The sequence below is a fragment of the Phasianus colchicus genome, chromosome 4 (assembly GCF_987193195.1).
Source record: "Phasianus colchicus chromosome 4, bPhaCol1.hap1.1, whole genome shotgun sequence".
Lineage (NCBI taxonomy): Eukaryota > Metazoa > Chordata > Aves > Galliformes > Phasianidae > Phasianus > Phasianus colchicus.
The window spans coordinates 47,249,437-47,273,805 of NC_143439.1; the positions used below are offsets into that span (position 1 = coordinate 47,249,437).

Sequence of the window (24,369 nt, forward strand, 5' to 3'; positions counted from 1 at the left end):
CTGTAAGTTGCAGTACTTAATTGTCTGGAATCTGTATTGAGTCAGTGTTTCTAACATTTGTCTAAACAAACAACTTTTGCACTGAATAAACCAAATTGCTCATGAAAAGCTGAAATGCTGCTTTAAGGTTTTGACTGCCTGTTAGTAGTAGATATACAGTTAGATCCTGCTATGTAGAAACAAGATGAATATATATATGTATATACATGTATACACACATACATAAAGATAAAACATTTGTAAGATAAAATGTACTGAATAGTGATGCAGAAAGGAGCAGTTAAATTGCTGTCTTCTGTTCTCTGCTAAGATTTATTCAGTTCTTTTTTTTTTCAGATCAACCATAATGACTGTTTTAGCTAAGCAAGAGAGTTCCTGGTTATGGGGTAGGGAAACACCAGTTCCAGTGTGTGCTTGGCACGTAACAAAGCCATGTGGCACCAAGGTTTTGCTGAATCTCTGTGGCAGTTGTGGATTCTGTACTAAGTACTATGTTTTGTGCATCCTACAAGATGACAGAAAGGACTTCAGAATTAATGTTAAGAAAAGAGCTGACTAGTCAAAAAGAAAGAAAAAGAGAACAAATTTGAAGTGGTGTAAGACTAAAGGAGCAAACTAAGCCTGACAAAGGATTTAAATAGAATATATATTATATGCTAGTGTGCTTGTAAATACCATTGAGTGTTGCATTTTAAGTGGAACATGGCAATACAGTAAAACTGGGTGGCTTGCCTAGTGCTGTTTTTCCAACGTTTGTGTAAGCTTGATGATTCAGTCTTGCAAAGGAGAATTAGTTGCACAAAGACATGTTGACTTACATATGTATGTTCTCATACATCATCATGTTTTCCATCTATTTTTATTTGCCTCCCACCCGAAGTGATTGTTAGGGTATTCTCAGCTATGGAAGTCTTCCAGAGATCATCAGAGAAATAATCAGTCCTTTTGAATAACCTACCAATTAACAACAACCTCCTTTTGTCTGGGACGACAAGCCAAGTACACAATGAAGTATTCAGTGTCTGAAACCATATGTCTCAGTGCTAAATGAGGACGTGTACAAGCCACCTGGAATCCTTTGGGCATATTATTTTAAGACAAATAAGTCAGTTCTTTTTTTTTGTGAGAGGTTTAGAGCATCTGGGAGATGATGCAACCAAATTTGCAGATTTAAAGCTTCTTTATGATAGCAGTGAACTACTGTTTTCAAGGGTTACTGTTTCTCAGAGCTGGTGACTCTCTGGTTGGGATGTGGCCTAGTGTTCTGTGTTTACTGATGTGGTAAAAGAGGTGAAGAATAAGGCAACATTTGTGATCATGGTACATATTTAGTCAAGATGAAGTGGATTAGAGTAACTCTGGAATGGCAGTACTCCCAACTATTGACATAGCACTCAGTTAATATAGATAGCTACTATAAGATGCTTAATTCTGACAGACATCACCTACTTACTCAAACAATTCTGAAATTTGTTTTGACTTTTGAGAGAGCAAGTGGGAAATCTCTCTCTGTCCACTGTCAACAGTGGTTGTTACTTTATGTTGATGCTGATCTAACAGTCAAAAGAGGAAAACGAGTGGTGGAGTGCATTTAAAAAAAAAAAAAGGGGGGGGGAGGAATAATAAATTTAAGCTGCTATCAGTTTAAAAACAAAGCTCTGAATGACTGAAAAGCAAAATTTCTAATCTATGTTAAAACAACCAAGTTATTGATCATGTTTGTCAAAGCTTTCTGAATATACTGGGGTACATGAAATTATAGATAATCTATAAATATTCTAACTGTGGGCCATACTTAGGTATCTGCATTTAAATGCTTAGAACTGAAAAATATTAGTTTTATATTAGAGTGCTGTTGTTACATTTCGCCCACCTAATAGATTTCTTTGTTTTATGGCACATAAAATAATTTTGAGAATAGTAACAGATCTAATATTTGGGCATGGTTTCTGTCTTATTGTTGTGGGGTTTTTTTGTTTTTGTTTTTTGTCAGTGGTAACAGTGTTGGCACCAGGTTCCACTGCCACAGTACACACAGTGTATGTACGTGTGGAAGGAAGGGGGTTTCTAGTTCCATCTGTCCTTCAGCTTAGTAATATAAAAAATCTTAGATCCTCCATTCTTGAACCAGGCACTCTCACCTCATGTTCCCATGCACTCTGGCCTCGTCTATCCACATTGCAGCTTAGGATCATAGAATCATAGTATATACTGAGTTGGAAGATGCCTTCAAGGACCATGGAGTCTAACTCCCAGCTCCACGCAGGACCACCCAAAATCCAAACTGTACATCTGAAAGTGTTGTCCAAATGCACCCTGAACTCTAGCACTTGGGACCATGACCAGTGGCCTGGAGAGCCTGTTCCATGCCCATCACGCTCTGGTGAAGAACCTTTTCCTAACATCCAGCCTGATCCTCCCATGACATAGCTCAATGCCATTTCCTTGGGCCCTGTTGCTGTCACCACAGAGCAAAACTCAGAGCTGCCCTTCTGCTTCTTTCTATGAGGAGCTGTAGGTGGCTATGAGGCCTCCTCTCAGTCTGATCTTTTCTGGGCTTAGCAAACCAAGGGACTTCTGCTCTGCATATGCCTTCCCTTCTAGACCCTTCACTGTCTTTGTAGCTCTCCTTTGGATAGCTAATAGCTTTGCATCTTTTCTGTATTGTGGTGCCCAGAAAAGTACACATGGTACTCGGGGTGAGGCTGTACCTAGAGCAGGACAGTCACTTTGCTTGCCTGGCTGGCAGTGCTGAACATTTCTTCCTCATCCAAGAATTCACCTTTCTATGCTTTTAAGAGCCACTGCTGTACACGCCTTCAGAGGTGTGACAAATGAGAGGCTCTGCTTCTCTGAAAATCTGTCCATGTGTAGTAACTAGAGAGGCACCGGAAAGCCTGCAGCAGAGACAGAAGAATTGTTTAGCTCAAATGCTTGTGCACTGCAGCTATTGCTAACATGGGAGGAAGAAGGGGAATCAGTAGTGACCAGTGAGGAAGGAAGGCAAGCCACAGCTGCTATTAAGCTCCACGGTCCTGCTGGAAGGAGGAAGCAGGGTACTGCTGCTGTCTGATCTGGGCTGACAGACTTATCTTGAGATCACTGTAGTAACCATTGTGTTGGATGCTACTGCTCCTGCAACTGAGGAAGGAAGGAGGCTTACAGGTGACCATCAAACCCAGAGCAAATTGGTTTGTGTTCTTGGAAGATGAGCATATGCTGCTAGAAATAAGCCGGTCACATCTGCTTTCAGTCTACTGCAAGGTTTAGTGCTCTTTGGGTACAGAGCTTTAATCTGGAGAAGTCAGCCAAGTAGTATCCCCCTTTTCATCTCTCAAAAAAGCTAGGGAGTAGTTGGTGTTCTTCTCTTCTTTATTAGCAATTTAAGGACTGGGTGACATTTGAAAATAACTAACCAAAAACTAAGATTGAATTGTTTTTATGGTACTTACTCTTAAAGAGTGTTACTGAAACTTCCTAAGAAGTACAAAAACATGTTGAGTTAATAAGAATAACATCTGGAAATAACACCAACACAGCGACTTAAGGGGCGTCATCTGTCCTACTAAATTGCTCTCACTTAGTTTGCAAAATATCCAACTCCCTTGGCAGTACTGTTGCTTCATGGATTTTGCGATCTTATTACATTCCTCAGAAGTATCTGGCATTGGATATGATTAGAGGCAAGCTACTGGGAGAGAGAGATCTGTATTCCTAAGATTATGGACGAGGAAAACAGTTTATCTGGAATTTTTTCAGCTAGTCTGTGAATATAAGGATTCCAAGATATTTTCTTATTCATCATGGTTCTGTCAAGTAAGAAATGGACCTTAGCAAAGTTCTCCAGCCAGTGAAAGTCAGACTGTGCTCTCACATTAGATTGAACTAAGTTTAAAGCTATGTGTATTTGGCGATTCCTGTAGTCTTGGAAAAGCATCCACTTATTTATTCAATTGGTCACAAAATGTACTTTCCTCTTTACTTGTTTTCTTGTCCCTATGGAGATAATTAAGTGTTAGTCAAAAAAATAAGGACTGTATGTTTGGAAGAGTGCATTGATATTTTTGACCTTTGCTCTTTAGACACCTTGTTCATCCGTAAGTCTTTATGTTTAAAAAAAAAACACAACACTTTGAGACTCTGAATTTTAAAAATTTACTTCTACTGGTAAATCTATCATGAAAAATAATTATTTTCTTGAAGTGATGCCTGTATTACAGTACATAGACTGCAGTGTTAATTTAAGATGGAAAAAAGTCATACTGTGGAATTGTCTTCATGTCTATGTATGTGGCTTGTCTAGTTAACTTTTTGTTTAGCTTTTAAGGTCAGTCTTTCCATTCCACTCAAGCTACTCTTACTACTCAAAAACTCTTACTACTTTAGTCAGATCCTAGTCTTTCTCCCATTAAATATGTTCATGCCTTCAAACCTGTAAGGAAGCTATTTTTCACTGTTCTTTAAATATAAATGTAACTTTTTTTGTCTTCGGGTCAACTGATATGGTAGACTTAGTACCAGTCTTATCAATGGCCATTTGTTCTATGTGCAACTTGTTTCAAAACTTGCTTCAGTTCACCTGCTTATTTTTTCAGTTCTCATATGGCAAGTTTGTTGAAAATACCTCATAATCACCGGTCATTTTCCAACTGTATATTACACTGTGGCATGAAAACCAGGGCAGAATAATTAATTTACTTATTGGTTCATGTCTTGATGATAGTGTATTGCCAGAATAATCCAAATCCTTATTTTCTTTATTATCCAAATAAGAAAGTCTGTGTATGTAAAATTTTTGGTTTATCAGATTTCCTTTACACATTCTAAACAAGCTCAGTGTTTTTTCCCTGTGTTTCCCAGTGCCTAATCCTACTTTTTTGGGATTTCCCTTTTATTCAATTTAAACCAAATGAGCTCAAATTAAAACTCGGTTAAAATCATATAATAGTTGTCTATATTTTGGCTTATCTGAATGGTATCTTCATATTACTAGCCTCTCTGGTCTTCACAAGTAAATCTAAAAGAATCTCAGTGACTATATTAAAATACATAAACAAATTACATCTAGCAAGTGTATGGGTGACCGCTTTTATTTACTTGTGTTTTTTCTTTGTATTTTGGGATTTCATTTTCTTTACTGGGACACCAGTTGCTTCAGGAATGTAACAATATTCTAAAATGTTCCATGCGTGCTGCTGTGCTGCTCCGATTCTGTCATACACTCTTGCACTACCGTGTTAGAGTTGCTTTTATATTTCCTTCCCCACTGTCATAACTAGATTCTATTCTATCCTTGCTGCTACTTCCATTTTATCCACAGTTTTTATCAAATTGCTTAAGTACAAAGCTGTTTCAACATGCTCATTTTCAGTGTTTCTTGGACAGAACTGGCTCTTCTGTAGTGAGCCTCGTACCTCACCCATCGTGTTTTTGTGACTTCCAGACATCCAGAGGACTACTTGTAGCATCTATTTTCATTTCCTATGCTATTCTAATGGTAAAGGTTACTTTTTAGACAGTATGGAATTCTTGGTATTTGTGCAAGGAAGACTATCAGTTCTTCTATATCCCTGGGGAGGGTTGAGGTCATACTTCTCTTTCTTCCCATAAGGAGTAGGTAAAAAATGAACAACTGCTTTGCCAATGTAAAGTATTTCTCAGGAGTGAGACCTCTGTGCCCACAGAGACTTGAACTCTGCATAGGTGTAGTACTGTGGAGCAGAGCATGACCATAACAGAGCATGAAGGAGAGTATGGTGCAAGGCAAGATAATGCTGTTGTCACTCTTTCTGACAGTAGTTGCCATCTTCTGGCTGTGAATCTCTGGATTCTCTTTAAAAAAACAAAAGAACAGTTGATATACAAATATGTAGTTATCATCTATTCCTTTTGAATTTATAGGAGTTTTCTGCTATGCTGTAAGAGAAAAGGACTTGAAATAGCAGAGGGGCTTTAAAAAATAAATAAAAGACTGATTGGGTTGGGATTAAACTTTGTTGTTGGCCTTGTGCTGAAATCTCCCTCTGTGAGCAAGCAGCAGGGAAGGTGATGAGGATTTAGGCCCCATTATTTGTTGAGTACCACCAATAACTTTTCTAAATTCCTTTTCTCCTATTCCTTACTGGAATAGTTATATGCAACAGGCATATAACTGTCCAGGGAAATTTTTGTGCAGAAATTGGCTGGAGCTCTTGAACCATGGATCTGAATACTTCCATGAATATTTTAAATGTTATAGATGAGATGTTGGACTCTTCAGTGCCGTTAAGTTTTGTTAATGACTTACTAAGGTCAGGGTTTCACTTATGTTTACATTTGTACTGGACTTTCTTTTGGTGATACTTTGAGGGTGGGAAAGTTTTTCATTATTTTTCTAAAATGGTGCTGATCCAGAGGTGCATCTGGATTCACTTTCAGGAGGGGACAATACAGAACAAAATCATTAAAAAAAAAAATTTAAAAAAATGAAATCAAACTCAAAAGGCCTCGTTTTACTGTTTTATATGAGGAAACTTCATGTTTTCCCAATTGAAGCAAGCTATCATTTTTTGAATCTGCTACTATATATCATGACTGCTAAAGGTAATAATGCAGTCATTATCAAAGGTATGTTGCGTGGCACCATGGGCTGACATTTTCAAATCACCATGTAAATCTGCCTGACACAGCCTTACGTGAAATAAAACACGTCTGAAAGCGCCAATGTTTAGTCTAAAAACACATATGGCTGTGGTTGCTGTTTTAGCCTATGTGGACTAACTGTAGAAGTCTTTTGTCAGCTTTCAGGCCTACTGAGTGGTGTCAGCTTGATTTGTGTCTTAATTTGCTGACTTTTTGGTTTGATGCTCTCCGTTAAAATTCACATAAATATTCTGTGTGTTTTTGTTTTATTTAGCAGCTTTACCTAGTCTAAATGTTCCTCGAAAGGCTGCCAGTGATATCTCTGGAGCTAAAAGAAAGCATTTTCAACATTGATGCACTGGTGGACTCATTTTCTTTCACTGTGTGTACGATACAGAAAAGATGGAGGCAGATGAAAAGTTTTATAAACTGATGATATAACCAAATGCAGAGGAGAAACACAGTGTTGGTCATGCAAGATCTTTCCTTTATGGAAAAATAACAAATAAAATGATGAGACTAGTGTAAGACATGAAACACTTCAGCCTAGGGCCTTCGTGGCACTAAAGCTTGTTCTGCAAAGTTAACGGATTCTCCTTGCTCCATCTCACTTGCCTCTGGTCTTTAGGTCTGCTTTGTTTGACAGTGATGACTCTTTACTGGCAGTGGCTACAAGAAACCAGGCAGCAGTCCAGGACTGGTCTGCAGTCCAGACTTGCAATTAGGATGGTGCTTTAACACCATTTTTCCTTTTGTATTGAAGGCACATGTGATTGCCTGTGATAACTTTCCTGATGAGACACCACAGACTTTCCTCACATAGCCTAAGTTAGCAGACTGGCATCAGTCCCTTTTTCCTTGGAACAGGCATGATGTCACTTCTAATACAAGATACAAATTGGGCAATTTGTATGTTATTTTAATGTTAGATGGAAAAACTGCTAATTGTGTATTGTTTGCGTGGCCAGAATGACTCCCCTTACGTCCTTCAGTTAGAGAGGTCCACAGGCCAGTGCAAGGATGCAGGTGGTGTTTCTTTTTGAGGGTGAAATTAAGCTTTAATTTTTATTTTTTTTAAGACTGACAAATCGACAAATTCTCTTTGGATTTTTAGACTTCTGATAAAAATAGATATATTGTAGAAATATTATCCATCATTTAGAAGTAGTGGTCAGATCATTGCCCTTGCTTAAATGAGTCTCCCTACATGTTTGAATACAGAGAATGATATTACATCTGTTGTGTATTGTTAAATACCTGCCATACCACATATCTTAAGCCATAATTCATGTATGAAGCATCCTGCCATATTTCTGCTCCCTAAAGCTCCCAGTGACTGCAACAAAGCTAGGATCTTGTCTATAATGTAGAAAGATTTTAGTTCTCTGTAACTAATGAACTTTAATTTTAAAAAATCTAGGTTCACATGTGATGCTATCGGTATTTGTCACTACTAAATACTATATCTTGTTTTGCTTTCCACAGGTAGAGTCACCCCAGAACAGCTCAGCTCCTATGTACAACTTTTCAAAAATAATTTCAAAGCTTTGGAGAATCACTGTGGTCTTTTACAGCTTGTGCTGGCTGTAGTCCAGACTTTGAAACACCCTCAGATTTCCAAATGGGACAACTTCCTAGCCTTTGAGAGATTACTTCTGCAGGTACATACTATGTTAATTTCTTTTTTTTTCTACTTAAGTCAAAATGTTTTATATATATATATATTTTAAATTCCTTTTGAATTTTGTAGCTTGTATTTTTTTAATGGAGTTTGTAGAATGCATCATTAAGAAGCTGTCCTTTATTGTTAAAATAGAGAAGGAATGGGAACATACATAGTTAATCTTTTATAATTTTGTATAGGAGTAATTTTAGAAATGAAAAGGTAAACCCTAAAGGTGAAATAGATGAATGATCCAAACTGGATTGTTTTATATGTATATGAAATATCATGATGATAAAGCTTCTAGCACTAGATAGGATTACTATTACTGTCACACTGAAGTCACACGAGGTAATGGGTTGCATCAAATGCAGAGAAGACTTTATTACTCTATGTTGCTGTAAGACTTGTATAATTTACCAAGGAGATGAAAATATAGTAGAAAATTCCATGCACGTGAAAGTGAAGGTTCTTTCACTCAGAAACATCTGCCCTCTGCTTTTCCCACAGTCACCTTTTTAAGGCATCCTGTTGGTGGCTACAGTATTGTTGACATACCCTCTTGTATGGATTTCTCTCAGGAAGTTAAGAGCTAGTGATATTTCAAACTCTATGCTAACCTTTGGAAATGTTTGAGGGAAAAGGAGGATTTTTTCCTAGAACTTAAGCATTAATTTTTGCTGAAATCAGAAGCTCAACATTTTTCTCACTGTGCTGTTTCTTCTGCACTTATGTTGATTTTAGAGGAACCATTTCCTGAAATCTTAGCAGAAGATAATTCCTCGTGAGGTGGAGTCTACTGAAGTTGGAATCAGCCTTAAGCGAAATGTATAGTTTGGACTTCAACAAAAATATTTGTTTGGTATAAATTTACTATCCCTTTTTCTTGATATTTAAAACAAAACAACAACTCAACCTTCTGCATGATCTTTGTCAGAAGGATGTAATCCTTGGTTCATTTGGAAGTCCCAGCCTGTGCTTTATAGCCTCCTGCTTGATGAATGTTTGTGGCATTTAGTGGGAAGGGAGGCAAAAGATGCAAAACTTTTAATAGCTCCTGTCTACCTTAATAACAAAAATATTTTGTAAAACAAACAAAACAACAAACCACAGCTGTTCTCCTTTGCTAAGACTGAAATATTTTGAGTAACATATGCAACACTGTATAGTTAAGAAATCATTGCAGCCATTCTTTGTTTTTTTTCTGGATGGTAGAGCACGGCATTTCACAGGCCATAGTCCCTTTCCCTCTCTTGCCACGAATCATGTCATATAGCTCTTCTCAGAAGTTGGATTGGTTTTAAGATGGAACTTATCCAGTGTTAAAATCAAAATAAAGCTGCAAGCTCAGCATTGTTTTCACAACAGACAACTGCCTGTAAAATAAAAAACAAACTACAACAACAAAAAAAACAACCTAAAAGCATGCCTTAAATCATCAGGGATTGGAAGAACAGAGGTAAGAAACAACCAAGCTATATATTTCAGAAAAGAAGAAATGTGTAACAAGCACTCTCAAAATCATACACAGATTATAGCCCCTGCCTTCCACACATCATATTAAGGTAAAATATGTTAGCCAAAGCAAACTGTCTGAGCAAATATAATTGTTGCTTAAGACATACTCATTTTCAGTAGTTCAAACAGCAATTACTTTGAATCACACAATCTGTGCAGCATGTATTCTTTTACTGGGTTTGTTTTGAAGATGAAGTCTGAGATGCACGATCTGTTTTTGAGCATGTGGCCAATCTCTGATCTGTTGACAGGCTTTTGTAGGAAGAGCAGAATACTAAGAGACCCAGAAGATCACATACATTTTTATTTAAAAAAACAAACTGTAACATTAGATTGTGAATGGTTGGCACATAGCACTCTGCACTAAATTTGGTGCCATGGTAGTGTATTCCAACAGGACTGCTGAGAAATTCTTTAGTGGAATTGTTGTATCTCAGACATAAAAAAAAAAATAAACCTTAGAAGAATCGTCAGTATGAAAGAATTGTTTCAACATGAAAGAAGTACTGTTGCTATCCTCTATTGGAACTGTGTAGAAGACATGAAAGATCTACTGGGAAAAATATTATTAGACTCTGGGCAATGTAGAGATTCTAGATTTTTCCCTTATGGATGCATGCCAGACTTCAGCTGATACCAGAGAAGATAACCCATAATAAACAGCCAGTGTTAGTATTCTCAGATTCCCTAGAAAAATAGTTCTACGTGTTTTTGGAATTTTTCTCATAACTGAACTGCTCTGATTGGCCTCATGATCCTTTGCTTAATCTACATTGTGCTTTTCAGGAAAAGCACGTTGCTGAATTAATGCTTTAATCATTAATGCATTGAATAACCTCTTCCATTTTCCTTCTCATCTGAACATGTTGCTTTCTGTGAATGTTGCAGGTACTCAGTTCTAAAAATGGCCTGGTAGAGGCAGAAAGCAGCCTGTTTCCAGTATTTTATCATAATTTAAGATCTGTAACTACAATTTTAGACCTACGATGTATTATAAGTCTCCAGTAAGGAAGTTTGGTTTTGACTAGAAATCTGCTTACTTGATACAGATTTTTCTCCTTAAATTAGATGGATGAGTGGTCTGAGAGTGGAATTGGATTTAAATGGGATTATGGCCTTGATCTCAAGGGAAGGTGATATCTGTGCTGGGTTAGCAGAAATGCATCAGGATGTTCCATCTTGTCAATCATTAGTTTTCACTGTTCTGCTGCTCTACCTCTGCACATGATGGAGCTTTTGCTACCAGAAGTTTGAAATGTTCTGTGAATTAAAATAGTATGCTCGTTTTATCAAGAAGGTATCCTACCTCACAGTATTTTCCTTCTCTTGAGGTTTTCTTTCCTTTTTTTTTTTCCTAATTCCAGTCATCTGTGAGGCTGATTGGTGGGAAATAGAATACAAAAGCTGTGCTTTGCTTCCTCCCAATGCTTACCATGTCACTGCCTTGTTTTCCTTCAAGTGAGGATTTGAAATTTAGAGAAGTGATATAGAGAAAGTAAGAGAGTCATTTCAACTTCTCAACTATCTTCAGCAATCTCCTCCTATTTTCCTCAAAACTGGGACATTCGTGGAGGTTTATTAAGCAGAAACCCATGAAATACAAAAGCGCAAGAAGATTTCTTTTTGGAATTTAAACAATGTGGGATTGTAAAAGTAAAAATGTTCTTGTTGTTTGTTATTTTTAGTATGTACTGCTCATAGATGCAGTAAGCAGGAATTTCCAGCTCCACATTGAGTATAAAAGTACCCAGCAGCATCAAACAGTGTAAATGATGTGCCCCTTGGGAAGTGCAGCTGTTCTGTAAAGGGTCTTGCTCTGAAGTTCCCCAGGTGGAATGCTGCCACTTACAACTGGCTGCATCCTTCTGGAGTAAACTTGCTGTCAAGTTTTAAGAGCATAGTGCTTCTCGTACTAAGATTCAACTTCATGAATAGCCCCATCCATTCAGTTCCCAAGGTTGGGAGTTATTCAGTGCTGGCAGGTTTATCAGATTCATTCTAAAATGACATGTGGAGTACTTTGGGGGGAATATACAATTCTCTAAGCAGTTTGAAATTCTACTACTGTACTCTACAGTGAGATGGGGAGAATTTAATTTGATTACAAACTTTTGTATGTTGCCATGAGCCAAGATGTTCTGTCACAATGAAAAATTTTCTTAGTACCATCATTTCTCTGTGGCAACAAATTCTGCTTATAGTTTTGTCACCCGATACTCCATGGCAGCTAAGGATCTTTTATGTCTTCTCAAGTAACTGCCTGCTGTGCATTTTAAATATAAACCTTTCTATTAAACTGAGTAGATTTAAACTGCCAGTTCTTGTGAGTGTTGTTTGGATCCCATAGTAGAAAGTTCTAGTGTAAATGCCTATTTAATGATTTCTTTCTATAATGTATAATGCAGATGTAGCAGAACTATTGTATTAAAATAAATTTACTGTTCAAAGTAAGGAATCTTTTTATCTTTCATGATATTGATAGGGAGGGCATTGTTGCTTCTTGAGGCTTTGTGTGGCAGATTTTATACCTGCTGACTGGCATTTCAGAGTTTACTGGGGAATTAGAGAGCTTCAGCACTGAAAAAGCAAAATCCTCCAGAACAGTTCAGTTTAATTCCATAGATGAAAAACTAGAGTGTAAAATGGGGACTACATTGCTCTGGTTGGCTCTAGCTAACTTTATGATTTGTATCCAGCTAAAATCCTCTTGTCTTTCACCTTTTGTGATTGTTTAACTTCTCAGACTTAACGCCTTTTGAATTAGGGTAGAGTCCTCTGTAGACTTTTCAGTCCTTTCAGGTCATGCACCTCCAGCTGTGACACCAGAAATGTCAGCAGGGAGTTTGGAAATGATGTGTTTTTGATAACAGTTACTCATTTTGCATGAAGATGTCTGCAACCATCCCTCTCATAATGTCCTATTTCTCTTCAATTTGGGTTTGTGTTCAGCCTACCTGGCTCAACACAGACTGGAAGTGTAGAACAGTGACTGCTTAGAAAAACAGATGCAGTGCTGTGATGTCAATTTGCAAACAATGCTTACAAGATGAGCTGCCACATATCCCTATATCAAATTCATTTTTTTTATGAACTCAATACAGAATATGTAGAATATATATTCTACAGTTAACTTGATTGTTTTTAGTGGAATTGCTAATTACAGCTTCTTTTCTAGTTGTTTTTTTTGTTTTTTTTTCAAAGCCATGATATTACAAGGAAGAGGACACTAAAAATTTTAGCAAAAGGTAACTGGAGTTTTTACTGGTATCTAGAAATAATGTAAGTGGGTCAAATACTATAATAGTGGAAGCTGTGTGTACATGCTTACATGGATGGCTCCTGGAGATACATGGACATACTATTTTCATGTTCTAATTTTCAAATACAAATAGATTTATTATTGTTCTATTTGCTCTTTTTGATATTGTAAAATTTGTCAGAAGACTTTTATGTGTCTGTAGTGAGATGAGAAACAGAAAATACAGATTTGTTTTTAAGAGAAACAGAAACTTCGTGCCAGATGGTCATTCCAATGTTTTTATTTTTCTGCTGGCTGAAAGTGGTTATGAGGTTAATAAAATGACATCATTTCTTCTCCTATGAATATTAGAGTGCAAACTCAGAGAAGTGGAAAAAAAATGCAATACAGCTGAGTATGTCAAATTGCCATTAGTTTTTCAGTAGCAAGATGTAATAGTGTGGGTGTTGATAACCATTCTATCTTGTGCCATGATTTTTTTACTATCTTTTACAAATGCAGGGTAGGCATGATGCATTTTTCAGTCAAGGATGACTTTACTATTTACTTGTACTTTTAGATATTTCACAATATGATAAGTAGTATTCATATATGCATGCCTGCACAGGACACTGCCAAGAAGTTTGGAAACTATAAGGCACCACCTTGCAGATTTTCTCTATCCAGAACTCACTGTAAGTTTAAGACCTCTGACTTTTTTAGAGGGTGGTTTATTAACTCTAAACCGGTTTACACTAAAAACTGAAGTATAGGCTTCAGGGCTGTCGAAGCAAGCAGCCTGATACAGAGCAGAGAGGAAATAGAAAAGCTTTTGGATATGTTGCTCTTGCTCTGCAAAAATAATTCATAGCTCAGCTGTAGTGGGAGCTTCATTTTTGCATTGAATAGATTAAGATCAGTGGCATTCCTTGTTATTATTATTTATATTGCTTTACTTGAAGTAAGTTATAATTACGTAGCTCAACTCAAGTTCGATAAGTTGTCTTTCTGGTGGGCCTATAATGTTGGTCAATAAATCCTGTTAGAAGAGAGATTTAACAGCATTTGACAAGAAGATCTATGACATTAATGGTCTGTAATTAGAGATATTATTTAGAGGGGGGGAAAAAAAAACACCTTTAAGTTAGATCAGTCACTTCTTAACATAAAGTTACATATGGAATGAATTGCCTTGGTGGGAGTCTTGCATAGCACCATGTTGATAGCAAAGGTCATCCTCTGGAATTTGGTACTTTTTATGTTGAGTTTGCAGTTTGGACACTGATACCAGTCCTGTCTTACACAACTAGAGGATCAAGTATAATTTGTTGATGACTTCTGAAGAGAAAATAGACTGAAGCAAATACCTGCTTAAGTGTCCAAATTATTTACAGTAAGTTCTTATGGTTTCTTAAGCTTACTCCATTTAAACTGGGAGTCATTTTCAGAATATGCGAACTTGTATATAGGCAGAATCTAAACATATCTTTAACTTTCAAAGCAATTGTTCTACTTGGAATTTACTTCAAGCTTTCTGATCTTGCTTAATGACTATTGTATACAGGCCCTGAAACAGCACTCCTGCCTCATGTCTTGGTTCATTTCTTTTGCTTGTTCAATGCCTTTTCATGATACCATAAGAAGTTTTTTAAAATAATTAAGTTGTTCGGGCTTTCTATACATTTCTGTAAGACTGAGTCCTAAGCTGCTGGAGGCACGTCAGTGCTATAGCAACATGGGTAAATCAGTGGTCTGAATTTGTGGAAATGATGAGCGGTTTGGAGTGTATCTGGGTTTGTGCATTGTGCTTGGCATTCCATAGTGGAGAAGCTTACTGGTTCCAAGTTCGCAGGAAGGTCAATTATGGACCATTTCCCAGGCTTGGCATACCAGAATTAAGACATTCCATCTAGTTTTGCTCAGAAAGAGATCTTTATGTATTCTAATAGTTATATTTATACATACATAAATATATGTATAATATGTATATTACATATAGCACAATGTAATTTATATAATATACTCCTAGTATTCTGTAAGTAGAATGTTCTTGTCAGACTACATGGAAACAAAGTAAACTACAGGTAGGAGTTGTGTTAACATTATTTTAGCATTAAATAAATTCTTGTAGAGTGAACAAAAGTTATTTCTACTGACATCATTTATTAATCTACTGAATGAAAACTGTTTTAAGTTTTTCAAATCTTGGCTGACAGGGGGTTAAAAAATCTTAAGTGGGGTTACCATATCACATGAGAGCTAAGAATATCCTTTTTTATTCTTGTCAAATAAATGTGTTTATGTTTGGTCTGAAAAATTGCTAAGTCTTGCAATTGTGGCTCTCATTTAAAAAAACAAAACCTCCTTTCCTCATCTTCTGAAAGAGCAATTATTTTGTATCCAGATAAGAAGCACGCAAAGTCTCTGAAATGAGCTTTTAATTAAAAAATGGCTTTCTTAAGTGAACAAATGTGCACACACAGTAAAATTTAAAAAGTGTATTTGGGAGGTGAGGCTAAGCATAAAAGGGAACTGTTAAATTAATGTTCTGTGTACGAAGTACAAAATACTTGCTATAAAATAATGTAATGGAGCTGCCTCATGGGGAAACAACAGAAAGAAACAAACTACTACCCCTCCCATGCACATGCACACATACACACAATTTTGTTAGGAATTTAAACAGTTCAGGTTTTTTTTTCTTGCTAGTTTTCTTCTGAGTTGAATATTGGAAATATACAATCATTCGTACCTGTAGGCTATGCTCTAGAAATGCAGATGATGCTCAGCTTGGTGCAAACGTTTGGCACTGGAGACAGCCACGTCTCTTCCTGTTACTTGCTATTCTTTCTCTCTTGTGATTTTTCTTCTGAAAATGTACTATTAACTATTTGTTTGCAGTAAATAATGACATTAATCAGGCCAAAAAGTGGATGCCCTCAGTCCCTGTCAGTGTACCTGGAGGAGTTGCAGAGAGGCAGTTCAGCAACATGTTGAAAGAATCACTCTTTACTGTTACTTGGTTGTGCTCCAGAATGCAAAGTTTTTATAGTGTACTTGCTGTAAGTCCTTGCTCTGCCATTTTGTTCACTATGACACCCATGTTTTTGGATAAAATGACCTGTTTTGTGCATTTTTTTTTTCTCTCAGCTTGTTAGAGATCAGAAAAGTGGGGTTTTTGAAGATCGTATGTTGTCGTCTTAGCTAAGAATCTTAACTGGATTTGGCCTGTACTATCTGGTTCAGAACAGAACTGCATTTACCTTTTGAATTTTGTCTGCTCTCCCTGATTATATTTTTGTCCTCAAGGAAATAATTGTCTTACTTTTACAGTCCAGCTAAAACCCTCAATGCATAGCATCCTGTGGTTACCTTTACTCGTAGGCTCTGCTTATCAGTGTGGTCATTATCTCAAAGGCAGTAACACAATCTGTCAAATCTTTTACCTGCAAACTAGTTTGATAATGCCAGCACTACATCTCTTTGGGTTTGAGTGTGATTATGTTAGTGCGTTAGCTTAGTTTTCCTTATTTTTTTGGAGCATATGCTTGATCATTTCCTATGGACTGTCGGGGAGAAAGTGGAGAAACAACACAACTAAAAATTAGTGAAAACTTTACAGTGGGTGATATCCAAGATTAACAGCGTGGCTGCCATGTCACATTCCCCCTGTGTTTCCATGTTAATGAGTTGCATATTTCCCTTTCCACTGGCATACACACTTCCTTGGATCACAGACATCTCTGGACACGTTGTACACGTGCACTAGGCTGCTTTTCCCACAGTCTGGGCTGTCTGAGTGCAAGTCAGCTCCAGTCTGGAAAGCAAGTACTGCTTTTAGCACAGTTCTGATCCCCAGGTGTAAGCTTTACCTCTTTGTTTGTCTTGTGTCCCATAGAATATGCTAGGAGTTTTCTCATGCAGAAAAAAAAATAAAATTTGGTGAGGCTTGCATGCCTGAGCAAGCATGTTGTTATGACTGTTGCCTTCAAATCACAGCTCTTACCCCACCTGTATTATCTGTACTTGCTCACAAAGATGAAGGCACAACTGTACTCAGACATCCTATGGCTCTGTCTTCAGGTACAAAGGCATTAAAGTCAGCATTTGAAAGGCCTGGCAAAAGTGGATTTATGTTGAAAGCTGCCACCTAGTCATGGCATTCCTAGTTTGGTACAGAGCAGTATTATACAATACATGCTGATGTAACATGGCTGCTTCCTTCTCCTTTGCCACCATTGCCCTCAAAAAGCAGAAGGAAATATTTGCTCTCTTTCTAGAATTGACCTGCACTTACCTGATCTTAAGCTTCTTTGGCATTGCTTTCTCTGTGGTTACTCTTTCACATTATAGTGCTTTGTTCATAAAAAAATGCAGTAGGCACAGGAGAAAATAAGTGTATCTCATTGGGTGTGTTTCCTCTATCCCACAGCGTTTGCTTTTGTGCACTTTTAAAATGAATCATTTTGCAAGTATTCTGGTAATGTGAAGTCGTGTTGCTTGCAGAAACAAAGCACATTCTAATGAAGTCCAACAGCCCATTTGTGCAGCTGTGTCTGGTAAGGCACAAATACTGTTAGCTGTATTTGCATCCTCACGCTCTGTGTGGAATGCAGAAATACTATACATTCACAAAGATGATTTGGTATAGAAATTTAACTTAGACTGTTAATGGGAAGTATTTTATAATTTCTGAACAGTTTAAAACATGGTTGGAATTGCAATAAATAAATAGATTAGTAGTCCAGTGAGTTTTATAGTAGTAGTAGGTTTTATACTTCTGTAGAACAAAATGTAGATAGTATGGATAGGTAGTAAATAGCAGTCTGGGTCTCTGCCTGAGGAAGGAAGGAATTAAAAATCTTGAATTTTGAAATTCAAGGATATGAGAGAAGAGGAGAAGGTAATGTGATGGAGATGAGATACCAAATATGACTTAATTCTGGTCTATCAGTTTTTCTTCTGGTATTTCATACCTATCTATGCCCAAGTCTACAGCAAGTGCAATAGCTGCTAAGCTGTAGGCAAAACATGTTCGGACATACTCCAGGTTTCTATCTGACTTACCCTCACTCAGTAGCGCTGCCTTTTTTAATGCAGCAGAAGCACTGTTTTCTGATAAAAGAAGGATTTTTTTTTAATGTCTCTGGTATTCTCTGAATTTCTTAAAGCAATATTCTTCTACCACAGAGGAACAAAGATAATGCAGTTCTAAAGAGCTCTGAAACAACTCAGGTAGCACCTTCTCTGTATCTTCTTACTTACTGTTGCTCCAAACTTGTCTTGGTGAGAGGTTGGATTTTGCCAGAGTTATTGGAAAATTGACTATGCTTCTCCACTGTCCCCTAGAAAAAAGATTACATCTTTTTACTGCTATTAACAAGAATGGCAGATGCAAGAAATAAACTGCTGCTGCTTCAAGGAAGCATCCGTCGCTCATGCAGACACTGTGTGCGTTGCACTAAGTGCGTATGTAGGTCTATCTGCTTGTATGCTGCAGGGAAGAGGTTGGAGATACTGCAGGTGCATGTGCCAACATTTAGTTGGTAGGGCTCTGAATGCATCTGTGGCAAGAAGTGTGCACATTAGGAAGCCACTGTGTGGTTTGGGGACATAGCAACTGAGAGGTGTATGAGCTTGGGGTGCTCATGTACCCCAATATTTTGCTTCAGATTCTGATTTCATCCAATTTTTGCAGTTATGCTGATGAAAATTCCCTGTAGGAGTTCAGCTTGTGTTAGATTATCAGTTCTATTTTCAAATGTATTTCTATTTCCAAATGTATTTCGAACTGCAAATGGATGGTTACTTCTGTGAAATTGTTTTCTAGCGTATCACTGTGTATGTGTTTGATACATAGCTTGAGCAAGGTCTGTTAGAAGTGATCACTACTGGAAATTGAATGCTTTATCTAGTATCTGATAGATGTACTTGGAGAAGTGAAGATGAATGTGGAGCAGTGTACCCTTTTTCGTGCTGGTTCCATTCTGTAGGTCAAAGAGGGGACATGCTTCAAGATATGGTAACGCACTCTTGCTGGGCACTAGTTACCTTGTCCTTTTCCTGCATGTGCAGTTGATGGGAATTTTATATTTATAAGGTATGTACAGGCAGAAGATACCTTTAAAATCTTTTAGCTCTTTAATGCTTTTAAGTTTAGTAAGTGGCATAGGAACTGAATTTCATATATAAAAATACAAAAGCTGGATTGCTGTCCCACAGAGGGTGTAACATTTCTTGCAGAAGGGCTCTTGTACAACAGTGAAAACAGCAACCCATGGATTCCCAGGTGACCTGTTTTTCTGTCATGAAAAACTAAAAATAATTTGCATATCTTTGTTTTTCAAGCATTTGCATGTCATCTTGGTGTGATTAGTGGCACATGTTGTATTGATTAAACTTTATTGTCACATTATTCTCTCCCGTTCAAGGGCCACATGTGCTTCACATCTGGTGAACATTCAAGGGCCTTTTGAAAAACATCCTCACATTTTTGTTCTTGAAAATGCTTATGACAAATATCACGCTCTTACTTCTGCTCTTGGTTGCAAACAGGATGCATTAGTCTGTGCCTACTGTCCAGTTATAAAACCACCAAAGATAACATAATACATTTCCTGTTGACCAGAGTGACTGATGTCTTGATTATTGGTCCTGGCTTCCGGCACCACAATGACCGTGTGTCTTTGCTCTATTGGAATCACAGCACATTGTGCTGCACGTACAGGTTTTTATGGCTACTCTCATTAGACTAAGTGATGTGTGGAGAAAAGACCTTTATGCTTATGAATGAATAGAACCCTCTTTCTTTTATTTATGCTAAAATATAATCTTGCTTCTTAGTATACTTTAAAAACTGCTTGCATAGTATTCATTATCAAAAATCTCATTCTACTTAAAACTCCTTGGAAGAAGTTGAATGTTTCCCTACAACTCTGTCAGTCCTATGCTGGTGTGGTACATTGCTCAATGCATTTTATAATGTGACTGCTTGACTGCTTACCACATTTCATCACAATGATGTTGCATTTAGCATGAATGCAAATAGGGAAATACACCAATTCTGAGCACCATCTGTTTAGAATATTTGGTTCTCCATATCAAATCAGTTGCATGCAAAAGAGATTGCAGTCTGTTTTTTCACACGTTAGCTCTATCCTATATAATAAATAAAAACTGTGATTAGCATCTCCTCACATTTCACCCTTAGCTGCATATAAAATAAAATCTCTCATTTGGAGGCACCTAAAGCGAAACTCAAACCTGAAACATGTTTAGTTGGGCTTAGAATGAAGGAGAAATATTCTCCTGACTCAATAATGAACTTCATTTCTCTTTTGGGACTTGGCTTTTGACACAGAGAGAAGGCCAAAATAAAAACCAGAATGAGTGAGGGCCCTGTCTTAAACCTGCTTTTAATTAAGCCTTGTAAAGAAGCTTTTCTGCTAAAACTCTCAGGTTGAAGAGTTCATACAAAAAAACCTCCCCATGGCATATGTACAGCCAAACTGGGGACATTCAAACACACATTTTTGAATAGTTTAAACGAGAAAAAAAAGCAAGTGAGAAAGTCTATATTATTTGCTTAATGCAATTTTTAGCAGGCTACTCCTTTTCTGGTTACCTTTTTTCTCTTATTACACTATGTGTTTCAGTTTAAAGCCTAATGCCAATGTAAGATGTTTTGATATTAGCAAACACGAAAACTAAATTGCTTTTGTTTCCTTTTTTCCTAATTGCACATAAATCTGGCCTAGTTCAGCTGGTCTGGGGGGGAGGCATTAGGAATGCAATACACATTTCAAATCAGAATCCTTGTGCCAAGGCAAAGGTCAAAGTCATTTTCTTGTTTGTTTGTTTTTAATAGGATTAAATAAATGTAGCTGTATCACAAGGAAAGCAATAGTGCACATGGCTCAAATGTGGCACATTTGAATAGAGGGACAACCCTGTGTGGAGGAGTGGCAAGGATAATTACAAAAGTAATGTTTGCATGGTCTGTGTGGAGTGATGTTCGTTGTGGGAGACTTCTGCTAGACCACTTACACTGTCAGCTCCGGTCAAGAGCTTATAGCACAGCACTGTAAAGCTGTGGCTTCAATGGCAGGCTGTAAACAAAAAAGGGCAGGGTACAGTTAATAGCTGCATTACGGTACTAAAGAAAAATAACTAACTTTTACTTGTAATTGGCAAAGGCCCAAATCCTGAAACATCATCAATCATCCTTGATGACTAGATGAGATCAGAAACTGAATGAAGAAAAATAAATTTAAATTTAACTGAAATTGTGATTGGCATAGTAGAAACTAACTTTCATCCAAAAAGATGTTTTCTTCTTCCAAAACATTTCTAATTGCTGCCCTTCCCAACTTTTCTCCACCCGTTGCAGAACTTCCAAGTGCTCTTCACTGTTGGTAGATGTCGTCATCTATTCTTCCATGTCTCATCCAGCATTTGCTTTTAGGTTTTTTTGAGAAGCAAACTGCTTTTGCATCTCTTCCAAAAAAAATTTTAAGTGCAGTCTTCATGTTATAAATACCAAACATCACATTATTCATAATCTCATAATTCACTGGTCTACCAGCTGAATAATGTAGCAGGCATGAAAGCCTGAGAAGCAGAGGATATTACACAGACCAGGAGAGCTAGTTTTAAAAAAAAAAAATCTGTGGGGGAAAGACTTCCTGAGAAATATAAGTGAAGTTTATTTTTCAGTTCTTTGTATATCTACAGCTTATGAACAAAATGCGTGCTTTACTGAACAGTTATGTGCTGTCAGGAAAATTGATATTTTAATTTTTACAGCTGTTTATATTTTGCGTTATGATTTTTCACAAAGTTTCCATGTGATGTCCCTTGAGTAAAAGGTGTTGTTACATCCTAGCTGTTTAGTGACACATGTGAAATAAGTTGAGAATATCAGTCTGGTTCTTAAGGGTCTAATTGATGCCAAATTGGCGGAGATTGAGTAGGATGGAGCTTGGGCTATCCTTTAACCTCCTGAGCTTTTGCATACTTACCTTATCGGTTGTGTAGATAACGCATTTTGCCTCCCCATACTGTCAATCTGGTCCTTTCTCTATGATAAAAACACTGAATTTCATTCTCTAGCTGTGGGCCTGGGTTCAACCATTCTCAGTGATATCAGGTGTATAAAGTGAGGCTTTGATGAAAATTAGCATGTATTACTGCTGAGTGTTGAGAGCAAAGTGTGTGCGCAATGTCTTAGGTACTGTCACAGGATGCTTTTCCTTATTTAAAAAAAAGGGCATAAATGTTCACTTAAAAACAGTGTAGTTATTTAGCATTGAAATGGCTGGTCACGCTGTTCTATTTATTTACTTACATTATAATGTGCTAGGGGAAAGCTATCATAGAAAGTTATGACAATGCCATGTTATTCTATGTAGAAAATAGTTTGTAAGCTGAGAACTTACTTTGGGAGGAATATCTTTAGAAGGCTCATTGCTGATTGCTCCAGTATAGGGGGGATGCAGCCAAATGGTATTTAAGTTTTTTCAATTGTACGTATTGTTTTTTCTTTGCCATATTGGCAGGAGGCTCAGCATGTGAATAGGTGTTTGATCCTTTTATACATGATCATATCTATGTAACCACTCTTGCTGGGAAGCAATGGTAGTTTGTGAGACCCATGGCAGTGTGTTTGGATGTGACAGCTACAGGCTTTGTGGCAGTGCCTTTCCATTTTCAGAATAGAGAAATATTGCTGCCATGTATTAGGACTGTACAGCTCTTTTGAGGCCACAGTTTTCCTCTAAAGGACAGATTAAAAAGATGAGATGTAATATGTCATTCTATGTGATGTTGTTTCAATCCAATTTGCCTATAGTTACCATGTAAATTTCTCAAGTGTCTTTCTCAAGACTCTGAGAGTTAAAAACCTTGTATTGTGATTTCTTGGTATTTTTGAATGAGATTGGTAGCCAAATGTATTAAGTAGGAGAGCTAGCCCAATGTTTCTTTAGAATCTGTTCTTGGTTTTTCATTAGGCTCAGCATTTGGTAGTTTGCACTGAAAAGAAGGGCTAATAAAATTAAAAGGCTGTACTGCTTCAGAAGAGAACTGTTCACTGCTTGCAGATTCTATCCATACCAGGGTCTTTGGATACAGGGTAACTTTGGACATTTTAGTAGTCCCAAAGGTTTCAAATGAAGATGTGACTTTTCTTTTTGTTCTGGCATTGCCATCATCAAAGTTGTTTTTGTTTCCTGGTTTCCATATTCACAGTTGCCGCTTCAAAGCCTGTTGAGTCCAACTTCTGCAGCTCACTCTCACTTTTTTCTCAAAGTTTTCATTATTATTGGTTGTTTAGTTATTACTCAGTTATCTGCTAATTATTCTCAGGCTGAATATTTTGCTTTTACTGCATGTTTCTCATTGCTCTGTGCAATTTAAAGTGAGGATTTGCCTTTCTTACCAGGATGTTGATAGCTCCCTGCCAAAACTTAATTGATCCATCTATTTGGAAAGATGTGGCAGACCATGGTTTATTCTGGAAAATTAGGGAAATAATGAGTATAATTTTCAGGCATCTTCTGTGAGTTAGTTTTTTAGATTGAATGTAATATACTGTTGTTTTATGAGAAATCTAGAGATTTTACAAACTGGTTTGTTTGTTTTTTTGGAGTTTTTATTTCATAAAAGCAGTAAGAATTAGGGGTAACAGAAATTTTAGAAAACCTTCTGGTTTTCATTTCTTCTTTTGCTAGCAGCATGTTCTTCAGTTTGTGTACCAAAAGGTTGTGGGTCTTAATGGTCACTAAATCAGTTAAATTATGAACCGCTCTTCCCCTTGTTCCTCCTGTGATCCTCAGGAAATCAAGTACTGGGAAAAAGGCGTCAGGAGCAGATTCTGCTGTAGGAAGGAGGGATACAAATCACTCTTCTTGAGAGTATTTGTCCTCTCAGCCCAAGTGTTGAGATCTGGCAAAGAAATGGAGTTGGCTTACCCAAAGGGAGTGAAGCCACTGAAGGCAGTGAATAGAATCTAAGGAGCTTCATTTTCTTTTTCTAGTGCTTCTGCCAAGGATCACCTAAGCTTCAACAAGGTTCTGCTAAATAGAAGAAAGCTGTTGCGCTTAGTGTGTTTGCCTTCAGTGGCTAATGGAACATTCACGCAGCATCTTCGTATCATCTTTCATTTCAGACATGAAATACATAACAACTTCATTTTTCTTCCTCAAGGAATTTGGTTTGTCAGAGAAACATCTGGTCTATGTAAATGAGTGCGGAATTCGGTGCACTGGAACACTATTGCAAAATAGTACCTTTGGCCTCTGCATCAGTAACTCAGCTACATTTTGTAAAA

At 37.2% G+C, this 24,369-nt stretch overlaps 1 protein-coding gene across 2 annotated transcripts in view; it reads left to right on the plus strand.

The window, feature by feature from the left end:
* The window catches only part of SCFD2 (sec1 family domain containing 2), a 180,284-nt gene that overhangs the window by 36,849 nt on the left and 119,066 nt on the right, over window positions 1–24,369 (plus strand). For both annotated transcript variants that reach the window (XM_031588583.2, XM_090139441.1), the window contains exon 4: window positions 8,107–8,282. In XM_031588583.2, the coding sequence (XP_031444443.2) occupies window positions 8,107–8,282 (176 nt within the window). The remainder of the gene's footprint in view (window positions 1–8,106; window positions 8,283–24,369) is intronic.